We start from the raw sequence: 13,822 nt of genomic DNA on the forward strand, positions 1-13,822 counted from the left end.
GCCGTGCTGCGCGGCGTGCGGTATCTTAGTTCCCGACCAGGGATCGAACCCATGCCCCCTGCCCCCCCCCCCCCCCCCCCCGGCCGAGGAAGGGCGGAGTCTTAACCACTGGACCGCCAGGGAAGTCCCAGCACTAGTGACTCTAAATGAGAGTGCATTAACTTAAGCAAAGGAATTTTAATTGTTGGGGTTTTTTTCCTTTCAAAAGAGAGCAAGTTTTCAGAGTAGAACAGAATTTTAAGGCACGTAAAGGTGGGAATTCAAGATTGTTTTTCATTGTTGTTTTTCAATGATACGTTCTTTTAAAAGAGCTTTTCCATTATACCGTTAATTTAATAACAATTCTAATTTCTTTAAAGAAAATTTGAAATTTTGATAATTTTTAAGATTAGCAACTGGGAGAACATTTAATACACTGGTGTTTGGCTTCCCTGGTGGCCCGGTGGTTAAGAATCCGCCTGCTGCTGCAGGGGACGCGGGTTCGTGCCCCGGTCCGGGAAGATCCCACATGCCGCGGAGCGGCTGGGCCGGTGAGCCATGGCCGCTGAGTCTGCACGTCCGGAGTCTGTGCTCCGCAAAGGGAGAGGCCTGCGTACCGCAAAAAAAAAAAAAAAAACTGGTGTTTTTTTTTAATGACTACAAAATGATATCTCTGGTTTTCTTTTTAATTTACTTATTTATTTTTGGCTGCGTTAGGTATTCGTTGCTGCACCTGGGCTTTCTCTGGTTGCGGCGAGCTGGGGCCACTCTGTTGCGGTGCGTGGGCCTCTCATTGCAGTGGCTTCTCTTATTGTGGAGCACAGGCTCTAGGCTCGCAGGCTTCAGTAGTTGTGGCACGTGGGCTCTAGAGCACAGGCTCAGTAGTTGTGGCGCACGGGCTTAGTTGCTCTGCAGCATGTGGGATCTTCGCGGACCAGGGCTCAAACCCATGTCCCCTGCATTGGCAGGCGGATTCTTAACCACTGTGCCACCAGGGAAGTCCTCTGATTTTCTTTTTAAATTTCCATATGAAGAAGAATTAGAAGGGAACTTTCATAGGAAATGAAAATAATTAATGTGCTTGGGTTCTGTAACTATAGGTGATTTTTCTTTCTTCTTTGGTCTTTTCTAATTTCCCTTACCATTGTTATAGGATGTTGTTTATACAATAAATAAAATTCAGTGATGGGAAAGAAAGCTTGGGATTTGTAATTTACGGTAAATCTCAAAACTTCTCTTACTCTGGCAAAGCCTATGCCCCTGCCATTTCCAGTACTTGATCTTAACCTCCCAGCGCCTGAAGATAGCATACTGTTAATACTGAAAATGGTACTTTCAGAACGATGATCTTCGAGGGCTATAGGATTTGCAAATGCCTCAAAACACTATCCCTTCCTGACAATTTGGGACACAGTATAGCAGAGTGCTTAAGAGCAACTAGGGACTTTACTGTCAGGTATGCCTGAGTTTGAATCCCCATTTTGTCATGTACCAAACGTAACTTGGGTAAATTACTTAACTTCTTCGGGCTTATGTTTATTTATGCATAAAATGGGATAAAAATGAAATCTAACTCACAGAGTGATAACGAGGATTAATAGGGTAAATCTAGTAAGAATGTTCAGTGAATGCCTGTTAAATGTATCAATTTTTATCCTGCTTGGCTCTCCTGACTTCTTACTTTGGAACTTTGCTGGAGGTATCTTCTGGGCCTCTCCATTTAATTAATTAATTAGTTTATTTTGCATCCGTAGATAAGAATTACCAGCTCAGTTTCAGGATGCTGTGCTAATGTAAAAATCTGCTGATTCGGAATCATCTGCTCCTTCCCTAGAAGTTGCCCTGTCTTTTTCCATATTTGCTTATTGAAGTAGCCTTCTTCTTTTACTTTACAGATATATGTAATTGACAGCGCAGACAGAAAAAGATTTGAAGAGACGGGTCAGGTAAAAAATTGTTCGTTGAGGTATTTCCCAAATAATTGGGTATTCATTAATCTACTTTGTAAATGTATAAGAGTGAGGGAAGTATTTTTGTTTAACCTTTGCAGTTTAAACAAAACAGTCATTCTGGCAAGCAGGCAAAATACCACTTGCCTAAAAAAGAAATTGGTTGAGAACTCTTTAAACAATTTTTCATTGAAAGCCTTTTAGTTTTAATCAAATTAAATAAATAAGATATAAGCAAACGGAACTTACCACCATGCCCAAAAGCTCTTCCCAGGCCACATAGAAGTGAACCTGAGGAAAAAAAAAAAAAGAAGTGAACCTGAGGAACAATTCACTTATCATTTCTGTGTACGTTTTTCAATACCAACTTAATTGATCTGAGGGTAACTTGGACAAATTAGAAGGTATGGGAAGAAATGTGCAAGCCAAGACTAAGCTGCTCTTCTTGCCAAGCGAAGAGATAGGTATACTTTGAACCCAAGTATAACTTCAAATGCAGACTGCATGTCAACATGATTACACGATGCAATCTGTGTATGCAATTTTAAATAGAGAAGCTGTGGGCATAGACCATTTTACCCAGACTGAGAGCACTGATAAGAAGTGAGTAGTATCATGGACCTCTTTGGAGAAGCACCTTTACATTTTATTGCGGAGTCCTTGGCCTGTGTCCTGAACTACTGCACGTGGCCTTCCAAAGGTAGCAGTCCCCATGTTTAAGTTCCTTTTCCCTGGAAATTAGTTTGAGAACTCTCCAGACTCCTGGAGACAGCCCCTCTCCCTTCTATACCTTGATGATTTCTAGACCATCACTCAAGTGAAGCGATGCTAAACATGAGTTTGGAAGTGAATGGTGTCAGATGGAGATCTGCCTCTTGAACCATCCAGTTCTCTTTGACAGCCCAAGTGTCTTAAGTAGCTAAAATGTGGGTTGAGTGGGGAAGAGGTGGATCCTGACATTTAGCTAAGTATATACCTTCTCCTGTACTTATTGCAGGCAGAATCAACATACAGTTTAGATCCCAACCAATAACCTAAAAATCAGAGACCTTGCCAGATGGACTAATGCAGTTACTTTAGGATGTGGGTTTAATGAAGTATAATGCACATGCATGCATGTTTTGGAGACAGAGAGGATGAAACAGAATTATAGTCTCTAAAGCAATTGTCATTTTTAGTTCAAATTTTAAAATATATATGTATATGTACATATACATACATATATATGTATATGTATGCGTATCTATGCATTGAAAGTTACTTGCAGATAGTAACGTTGGGTAAGTTTTAAATGTCTAACCACAATTTGCGTTCCCCCTTGAACAGTATTTCTCAAAGTATGATTTATGAATCCCCTATAAAAGAACTACCTGGCGAACTTGTTAAAAATGCAAATCCCTGGACCCTGGCTTAGACTTTCGAAAGTCAGCATCTCTGGGGCAGGCCCAGGAATTTGCCAGGGGATTCTTCCACAGGCTTAAGTTTGAGAACCACTGCCCTTGAAAGTTGCTTTAAAAAAAAAAGGAAGTTGCTAGTTGATCAGCTTAACTTATTTATTTCTAATTAGAAATGCATGGTTATATATCATAGATTTCATCCTCCCCTCCCCATATATTCCCAAAATGATCCAGGAACTAGCTGAATTACTGGAAGAAGAAAAGCTCAGTTGTGTGCCAGTGCTCATCTTTGCTAATAAGCAGGATCTGCTCACAGCAGCCCCTGCCTCTGAAATTGCAGAAGGACTGAACCTGCACACCATCCGCGACCGAGTCTGGCAGATCCAGTCTTGCTCGGCTCTCACGGGAGAGGGCGTTCAGGTGAGGTTACTGGAGGGCTCGGTCACCTGGCAACACGGCAGCCAACCGAGGTAGCCTGTCTCATTGGTTGGGGGGGATCTAGATAGAAAAAGATATGAAACAAATAGCCTTTGATGGGCAGATGAACCATTCCAGGATGTGAAAGGCCTGGAGGAGTTTGATTCTTTTCTACTTAGCAACCAATCCGATATCATTAACTGTTCCAAGAAAACCACAGATAAACTACCCCCCACCAGTGACAAGCTACCTCACTGGGGAGGAGGTTCGGCATGGAAGAATTCAAAAACGCTTTCCGACTCTAGGATTCTTTGGTGATCGGGCTGGGGGTTTTGTGTTGGCGTCTTGTATTACGGATGCTAAATACTTGTACTCCCAAGGTAACAGAGCCATCAGCAACGCACTAGCTATCCTAGAAGTGTTTTGTCTTTTCTGTTGGCTGTCTCCACTGCTGTCAGGGTTGGGGCCTGTTTCATGCTACTTCAGGTTGGTTTCCCATGGAGAAGCTTCTGCCGGCCGAAAGCCTTAGGCTTTGCACTGAGGAACTGTGTACCGAAGAGCAGCTCCCCCTCATGTGATCTTAATTTAGGGCAGAAAACGATTGTAATCCAGACACCTGAAAGGCTCAAAGAATGATCAATAGTTTCACCTCTGATGTTTCCTACCAAGCAGCCTCAAACCAGTTGACCCTTGGGGTCAGCCCCCTAGGACCACTTCTTGATTCTGAAGCCCCCAGCGTGCTCTACGCGCCTCATTTTCAACATCTGGTGTACCTGCCAGGGAGGTGACCCAGTGCTGTGAGAACCAGACAGCACGGCTCTCGGATGCTTTGGGGGATCAACGGCATCTAGAAAAATGGCATCTCCCCTCATTGCCATAGGACATGTATCTCTGGTGGCACGACCAGTTTGCTTTTCTGTGAACTTGGTGTGTTGGGGGATGAGCCCGAGATTTGCTTCTCCATCACTGTCCTGCAGCCTCTTCCCATTTCCCTTCTAATACTCTTCTCCCCCTCTCTCAGACATTTGACACTGATTTGTCTTAAAACTGCCTGACCATTTTTATCTGAAGCAAATAATCACTTCCTAGAATTATCTCACCTGTTCCAACTGTTTGCTGCCTGGTTTTTCCCTCTTTGTTACACAAAGAGCCAGGGCCCCTTCTGTGCTTGGCCTCTGATCTGAGGGCAGACCAGTCAGCACGGAACAAGCGCTCCTGCTCCAGACTCCTTGATACCTGCCCCTCAGAAGCCCTTGGTGCACATGTGTGTGTCGTGCAGGCTCCCAAGTAGCCAGAGATTACCTCGGCTGTGTCCCCAAAAGGGAAGCTGGGGCCCTGCGAGTCTCTGTGAGGTGTAGGTTTAGGGAGGGGGCAGGTGTTAAGTCTCATCTATTTCCTTTTTTTTTTTTTTCCTAGAATGTGGTTATAAAGCAATGTATTCTCATTTTAATCATATCAAAGTAATACATAAAATTAAAAACTAAAAAGTTCTTTCATTTCCCCTAATCCCACTCAAGAAAGAAACTACCATTAATAGTTTTATTCTTCTCAGGTCTTCTCTATAAAATTGCAATCACTTATGTGATTATGTATATCTTATCAGGTTTTGAGTTAACTGGGCGATTTTCAGCTGGTCCACCAAGTATGTTACAACCCAGAATGTTTTTGAGTAGGTAAACTCTGATCATTTTATTTAGCTTCTCACTTTTAAACAAAAATCAAGTTCTGCCTAAGGTATTTCCCTCAGTTGTGCCAAAGATGGTACTCATGGGGCCTCAGGTTATTTTGGTGAGGATGAGGCCCAGGAAAAGAGAGTAGCTTTCTTGTGTTTGTACAACCCACTTCAGCAAGAGGACTCTGTCTCTCTAAATGGTTTAGAACCCAAGTATAGAAAATAGAGAACATCTTGAGTTTGGGGACTCTAAAGGTGGGGCCTTAAGAAAATAAATGCAGGGACTTCCCTGGCGGTCCAGTGGTTGGGACTCCGCGCTTCCAATGCAAGGGATGCTGGTTCAATCCCTGGTCGGGGAACTAGGATCCCACATGCCATGTGGCACAGCCAAAAGATTTAAAAAAAAAAAAAAAAATGCAAATTAAATCATGTTTTTAAAAAAAGAAAAGAAATGCATTCTGTATGCATACTCCTAAGAAATTAGGAATTGACAGCTCTGTGATCTTTTTTCACTCTTGGCCAGAGTGTCGAAAGAAAGAAAAAGCAAATCTGGAATTAACAGTGAGGCTCTGGTTTCTTCAGCCAGCCTTAGAGATATAAAAAGGAAGAACTAGGGTCATCTCCTTAGAGGAATGGCATTCAAGTCAAGGGTGCTTCCTCAGAGGAGCGTGGAGTTGGGAGGGAGCTCTGGTCATTGTCTTTCCAGTCCCCACCCCTCCTGCTCGGCCAGGCAGAGATGACAAGGACAGACTCCTTGTTGCCAGCTGTTGAGCTGCCATAGAAATGAAGTTCCCTTTAAGTCACAGGATCTTTGGGCCAAAAAAGAGGCTGTGAGCCTACCAGACAGACAGAGGGTGGGGGCAGGCAGGAATCAGGTGAGACAGTCCTGTATGGTTTGATCTTGTTAGAAAGTTCTTCCCAGATCAGGAACCTCAGCAACCAGGTTCACAGGAAATGATATCATGAGACATCCAGTAAAGAACCGTGAGCAAGAAAAATCATGATTTTATGTGGAGAAGAAATAGTTTGAAGGTCACATAGTTTAGGAGATAGTACCATGGTGTATAGAATTGGGTAGTTAAGACTGGGATTTCAAGGTTAATGAGATTAGATTATGGTTAATAGAATGATATAAATTTAGAGAATTTAACCATTATTTGAAATAGGTTATTTAATAAAAATGTTAATTAAGAAGGGAGTCTGCTGTCTGTTGTCCTTTAATGGTAACCTCTGAGGACTGGAGAAAGGTCGTGGAAACACTTTTCACTGTGAGGCACTGATTGACCGTGTCCCTCTCAGGTAATACCTTTGACCTAAGCTCTTGCCCTCTCAGCCAGTTTCTTGGTTTTCATTTTAAAAACAGTCACTTAGGTGGAATTCTTTCCCTGCATTGCTTAGTTCAGGAGCAGGCCTTTTAAAGATTCTTGTTAATTAAGACTTTAACTATTCCTAAAAATGAAAGACTTCAATAGAAAAATGTCACTTTCAGAGATTCTGTGTAAAAGTTACTGGAATTCCCTAAATTCCTATTTCATCCTCCCATTCCACCCTCCCCACCCACTACCCACTGAGAGCTGGTCAGTAATGGGCAGAGCTGCTAAAATGATCAGATGTGAAGTGGGTCAAGTATCTGGCACCACAGCCCTAATGACCCTGAAAGAAAGTGTACAGAGGTTAAAAAAAGACCTGGAATTTCTGTTACTGTTTCAGATGTTTAAAAACAGTGTCTCTATTTACATTGTGTTTGTGTGTGTGTTTAATCAAAATGCATTTGAGAGACCTGTCCTCTACTGATAAATAACCATCCAGTGGGTGAGTCAAGGGAACAGATCCACTAGGTGGGGAGCTATGCCCTCTGGAGTAGTTGGGCAAGGGAGATCACTTCTCCTTAGCCAAGTAGCTTAAACATATGATTTGACATTATGGAAGTTAGTGATTCCTGGGGTGGAGTTCACGTTCTTGTTCTGCCTGATATTCTGATGGCAAATACATGCAGTCTCTACAAGGAGAGGCAATCCCCTGCTCTGGGTGTGGAAATGGGCTTTCGAGGGCTTCAAAAGAGTTTGGCACAGGTCTTTCTTTGCCTGATTAATGGTGACGAGGAGGCAGCCCATCACGTAATTAAAGCAAGTTTTCATGGGAAACTATCAAGAGCAGAGCATAGGTAAATGGCACTAAAAGCTGAAGGAGAACATCAATCTTGGAAACTCTGGGCTATGGAGAGTCCCATAGTCCAGAGGAGTGATCAGAGGAGACCCAGTTATGTCAAGTGGATGAAGGCAGAAAGAGGAGAAACTAAACAATGTTTGGGAGGGAAAACCTGCAGCCCCTGCAGGCAGACTGCCTTGCAGACATGGAGCGGCCTCCCTCTGCACCCTGGGGCTAGGCCAGGGTTGCTAGGGCCTCTCCTAGTGCCCAACATCTAGCCTGCGACTCTTCTCTTCTTTTCCCTGGGTGTCTGGAAAATAGTGAACAAAGATCTGGCTTAGAGCCAGAGAAAGATATAGAGAAATCAATCCCTCTTCCACCTGCAGACCTGAATGTGAACCCCAAACCACAGCTTTCCTTGGCTGTTGTAGGTTCAGGTGCTTGAAGACATTTCCTCCCTAGAACATTTTGTGTGTGTGTGTGTGTGTGTGTGTGTGTGTGTGTGTGTGTTTAATTAAAATTACACTGCATTGGAATTTCCTTTCAAAGCAGAGATCAGCAGTTTCACCCTGGTCTCTAACCTTAGTCATAACAGAGACATGCTTACACCAGTAGCTTTGAGCTAGCAGAAGGTTCTCCTGGGTATCGCTCTCCATGCCCCTACCTCATGCTCATCCCTTCTTTTCACATAGCTTCCACATTCCTTGTCTTCCTTCACCAAGCAGGAGCCATGATCCGGCTCACAGAGGTCTCACCTACACAGAAAGGGCCTCTACCAGTCTGAGCCCTGATGTGTGAGCTGTCCTTCAGAGTGCCTTGCAGGTGAACAGTAAACATTCACTAGCCCAGGTTCTTGTTTTTGTTTCTTTTTCCTTGATCCAGGGGACCTTTCCCTTAGTACGCCAACAGAATTTCAATATATTTTTTTAAATGACATTTACAACTTCTTTCTAGGCCTGAATCAGTTATTTTCAACTCCCAGTGTGTATGGAACTGCTTATCTGCAAGTCAGACCTCAGGTTTATTTTTAAATTTTCAGATCTCTCTGTAGACTAAGGAAGCAAGCTTGGGACATGCGATTCTGCTACCTTTCTGGTGCAGTGCCCTTTGTCACCAGAAAAAGTATTAATAGCAAAGCAATATTTTATGTATGCTGCTTCCAGCTGCTCCTTGACCCTGGGGGCCCAGTGGCACAATGGGATAGGCTGCATTGCTCAGCAAGGGTCTGAGCTCCGTCGTCTTAAAGCAATTACTGATGTGACCGTGTAGTCCTCATGGCATTAAAAACCAGGCCCACCCAACCATGGCTGCCACTGCTCAGTTCCAACCATCAAGCAGTGATGGATGCATTGCAGAGAGATCAAATTAAGAGGAGTGCAGTGAGGTGGATGGACCTAGAGTCTGTCATACAGAGTAAAGTAAGGCAGAAAGAGAAAAACAAATACCATATGCTAACACATATATATGGAATCTAAAAAAAAAAAAAAAAAAAAAAAACATTGTTCTGAAGAACCTAGGGGCAGGACAGGAATAAAGACACAGATGTAGAGAATGGACTTGAGGACGCGGGGAGGGGGAAGGGTAAGCAGGGATGAAGTGAGAGAGTGGCATTGACATACACACACTACCAAATGTAAAATATATAGCTAGTGGGAAGCAGCCGCATAGCACAGGGAGATCAGCTCAGTGCTTTGTGACCACCTAGAGGGGTGGGATAGGGAGGATGGGAGGGAGACGCAAGAGTGAGGACATATGGGGATATATGTATACATATAGCTGATTCACTTTGTTATAAGGCAGAAACTAACACACCATTGTAAAGCAATTATATTCCAGTAAAGATATTAAAAAAAAAAAAGAGGAGTGCAGTCGGAGACCACTCTTCCCGTAGAAAGGGCGTTATGCCTTTAATCCCGAAACGGAGAGATCTGTGATCAGTAGGTTTTCACCCATATGGTTAGGGGCCGTCTTATATTTTTCCCAGCAGTTAATAGGGAATAATATCATGACATGGTAAAATTTATTTCCTCTCCAGAAAGCCAAACAAAGCTCAGTATTTGAGGTTCAGTGTCTCTCCTCAGTCTCTAGTATTGAATTGAAGCTAATCAATTCAAATTCAGTTTCAGCGAGGTTGGTCAGGGGAGGTGCGGTGGAGGAAGAAAGGGAGGACTGCTTATGCCATAAGATTGTCAGCTCTGTGAGGAAGATCCAGTACGCAGGCAGAAATTTGGTCAAACCAGTTTTTGACAATAAAGGTTCAACCATTAAACGAACCTATGAGTTCATTTCCTTCTTTGGAGGCAGAGCCGTAACCTACTTCGGATCAGTAAACGATCACCTTTTCTCAGTCTGTTTTTTGTTTTTTGGGGTTTTTAAAATATATTTATTTATTTATTTTTGGCTACGTTGGGTCTTCGTTGCTGCGCGCGGGCTCTCTCTCTCTCTAGTTGCGGCGAGAGGGGTCTACTCTTGGTTTTGGTGCGCAGGCTTCTCACTGCAGTGGCTTCTCTTGTTGCGGAGCACGGGCTCTAGGTGTGCGGGCTTCAGTAGTTGTGACTCGTGGGCTCTAGAACGCAGGCTCAGTAGTTGTGGCGCACGGGCTTAGGTGCTCTGCGGCATGTGGGATCTTCCCGGACCAGGGCTCGAACCCGTGTCCCCTGCATTGGCAGGCGGATTCTTAACCAGTGCGCCACCAGGGAAGCCCCAGTCCTCTGTTTTTAAAAAAATCAAAGGCTTGCCAGATGAAGGCCAGAGTGCTGTGACTGCTGATTTAAGCATGAGAAGCAGAAGGGTCCTCCTCTTGCAATGATGTTGTCTCTAAAGAGAGAGATCCCGCTGGAGGTGGCGGGCTCGCAGAGAGTTAATACCGGGGGAGCAAGGTAAACACATAGGATTCCACACATGCCGATACCTGGCAGCCCGGGAATCCTGAGAGCTGAGTGGCCAGAAACAGCCTCTGGCACCTTCAGAGCTGCAGCAAAGCCACGCAGGGTGCTTGGGTAGGGCTGTTCCGTCTCATGCCCCTGTATTCAGCTGGAAGTCGTAACGAAGAAAAGACTGGAATTGCCCCCTCTGCCAACTTGGGCATGAGCCCCAGCTTCTCTCTAAGCCTGAGGCAGAGCTCCTCCCCGAGCAGCTGCCCTCAGTCACTGAGAAATGGTCATCGAGAGCAGATGCTGGGGCTAGATTGCCTGGGTTCACAGCCTGCCTCTGCCACGCACTCTTCTGTGCCCCCATTGCCTCATCCATGAGTTCCTACTTCACAGTGTTGTTACAAGGATTAATTTAAAAGATATAAATCAAGTGTGTGGCCAGCCACCATGCTAAGTTCCGTAAACACCACCTCAAGCCAGCCTGTCATGGGCCCTTCCCTCAGGAGTCCTTCCTTGCCCGTGGGCACCCCGGCACAGCTTGTGCCTGATTTTTATTGAAGAGCTACCATCGTCATTGGCTGTTGCCTCCCCAACACCTCCCACCTCCAGCTCAGGTTCTCCTCTAGGTAATAACAGGAAAGGCACAATCCCCAGCCTCCAGACACTTCAGCTCAGGGCGGCTTTCCCGAGCCAGAGCAGCTGAAGTCTCCTCGGCTTCCCACACTCCAGGTTGCAGGCGGCAGCTGCAGAGCCCCGGGGCCAGCGGGTCAGCTGGTGGGGGCCCGACCTCTGAGCGCCCTCTGCTGGCAGGACTGTGGCTGGAAGGGTTTTGTCACCGCGGGCCCTCACACACATCTGGAGGACACTGCCCCTCGGCAGGGCTCCCCCATTTAAATCCCCTCTGCCTCCATAAGATACCCAGGAGAAAACTGCCCCTCACCCTCCATGTTCTTCTTTGGGCTCCTGCAGCTGAGTAAATATTTTTCCTATCTCTTTGAGTGCATTCATGTTGAGTTACATGAAGTAAAAGAAACCCACCCCCCTCTATAATCAGCCGTAAAACAAGAGGGAAAATGGCATTCGTATAGTATGGGAACACTCTTCTTGATTTCTCTGAGAAGATGATTTGATAAAATGTTGCAAGTCTCTACAGAGGAGGAAATATTGAGGTACGCACCTTTGATGGTGTTTGTGCGGGTTCCTGAAGATGGAAAGTGCTAGGTAAGTGCTGAGCTATTCAGCTTCGAATGCAAAGGGAAGATGCTTATCTTATTCATCCCTCTTTTATTTGTAAAATCTTTTTTGTCTCCTGGCAGGTGATCTTTTTTTTTCCTGGAAACCAATTAGCTCCTAAAATTAAACATGCTTCTCTTTAAATTATTCCTTTTCATAAAATGGTCTTAAAATTGGCCTCAGCTTTTCAGAGTAAGTAGCTGACCCAGTTGTAATCAGAGATGCATTCGGAGTCCACCTTCTCCCACCTCAGCATTCCCCCACCCTCATCCCCACTGCTGCCAGGTGCTGTCCACCTTTGTGCCTTCAGCTGTGGCCAGCCTCTTCTTGGCACATGCCCTAAAGTATGCTCTGGGACAGCCATCAGATTATCTGATTCTCCCACCCAAGCGTTCTGATGGCAACTGGCAGAGTTTTAATCACTGTAAATTCAGGTTATGGTCAGATTAGCCAAGAGATAGGATGCCTGCTGGTTGTTTTGAAGTGATGTATTGTTTATGGGATTAATGCTCGTAATGGCCAAGGGTGTCAGCTGATGTTTATTACTTTAAGCTGTCTCAGCTGTTCAGGTTCAACAGCTAGCTCCCTGGTCATAGGAAATGTGGGGCTCTGAATGTCATGTATGCCCTGAGATGTGCATGTCTGACACATGCAGGGGAAAGGGGTGCGGTGCATTGCAGGAGCCTCATTTGATTTTGTTCTGGGCTTCTGAGACCTCTGTACACCCCTGGGGGTCAGAGAGACTCTGGGGAAAGGTGAGCATTCAGGGATGGCTGCAAAGGGCGTTGAGAAATAGGTCATCTCTGGCGGGCCTGGCATCCACGAGATACTATGCCACCTGCCAAGTGGCTGTAGGTATTGTGTGGTTTTTACCTCTGTCCTTCTCCAGCCTCCTAAGAGAGGACACTTTCAAGGTCGCTGTGCATTTAAGGGAACCTTCTCCCCAGTCCCTCTGCTTGGTAGTGCTTAAAGCTGCAAGAACCAGGCCAGGCCCCTTTAAACCTTCCCTGGTGCTGCACGAAGAGAAATAAATGCACATTGCCCCAGTGTGTGTCTAGTAACATGCACTGCAGTTGGTTTGTTTTTCCAAAAAGAAATTTAATTTAGCGCAAGTGTACACTGTCACACTGTAAACACACTGGGGCACCAGAAAGGTGGCTTATTGAATTTAATGCCCTAGCAAAGGTCAGCTTTTAGAAAAAGCCAAAAATGGCTGGAATCTGTCCTGATAGCTCCTCAATCAGGCCTTGGATCCAGGCAGATGTGTTTATTTTTTCAGAGGGAGTTCCTGAGAACCCATCTCAAGTTCGGGCTCTGGACATTCCCCCTCCCATCTCCCTCCTGTGCTCTCAGAGGCCTCCCTCCTTCTCCCCAGGAGGTCACTGTCCCTGGTCACCCAGGTGGGCCCCTGGGGAAGGCAAGCTCCATTGAGCTGGTGGTTGAGGAGGGAGGACCCAGGACCCTCGCCCTCTCCCCTCTGGGGCTGGAGTGTGTGGTGCCTTTCTTACAACTAACGCTGCCTCTCTCTGCCCATTTCCCTCAAAGGACGGCATGAACTGGGTCTGCAAAAACGTCAATGCAAAGAAGAAATAAAATCTTGACGAATGGAGACGCTGGAGCTGCGGGAGCTGAATTCTGTCCTGAAAAACACTAATTTGCTGCTTTCTGACCAAATGTTTTTCCATCTGTGTACAGCTACAGCTGTGTGAAGCGAGGGAACAACACAGTTTAAAAAGAATCCCCATTCCAGCAGTAGATTTAACATGATCTCTGAGGTTCAGTATCATTTTTCAAATAAAGGAATTATATTATTTCCTCTGCATAATTGAAATAGTATTAAATGTCTCAAAGCACATGATTAGAAAATGAGATCTTTTAAATGAGCAAGAGATTGCATTGCAGTTTAGGCAATTCCAGTGGGCTTTTTTCTTTCAAAAAAAAGGGGGGGTGGGGGTGTGCTGGGGAGAGGAAGAGCAAGAAGCAGCTTAGACTGCGGTCATTCATTTCCTGACCTGTCCTTACATTCCCCCATGGTGTTGAAACCAAGACAGTGTTTGATGGTGCTGGTCAGTGATTTTTACCATCATCCACTGAGCCAGGGTTGCAGCCTGTCTGGGTGGAAGCTGCTGGGCTTGGGGGGATGGAGCGTGAATA

At 45.2% G+C, this 13,822-nt stretch overlaps 1 protein-coding gene across 1 annotated transcript in view; it reads left to right on the forward strand.

Moving 5' to 3' along the window:
- The window catches only part of ARL3 (ADP ribosylation factor like GTPase 3), a 32,989-nt gene extending 19,496 nt beyond the window's left edge, over positions 1–13,493 (forward strand). The window contains exons 4-6 of the mRNA XM_059054170.2: positions 1,875–1,925; positions 3,560–3,745; positions 13,214–13,493. Coding sequence (XP_058910153.1) covers positions 1,875–1,925; positions 3,560–3,745; positions 13,214–13,261 — 285 coding nt within the window. The 3' untranslated portion in view covers positions 13,262–13,493. The remainder of the gene's footprint in view (positions 1–1,874; positions 1,926–3,559; positions 3,746–13,213) is intronic.
- Positions 13,494–13,822: the final 329 nt, after the last annotated feature.

Source organism: Kogia breviceps, chromosome 2 (assembly GCF_026419965.1).
Source record: "Kogia breviceps isolate mKogBre1 chromosome 2, mKogBre1 haplotype 1, whole genome shotgun sequence".
NCBI lineage: Eukaryota > Metazoa > Chordata > Mammalia > Artiodactyla > Physeteridae > Kogia > Kogia breviceps.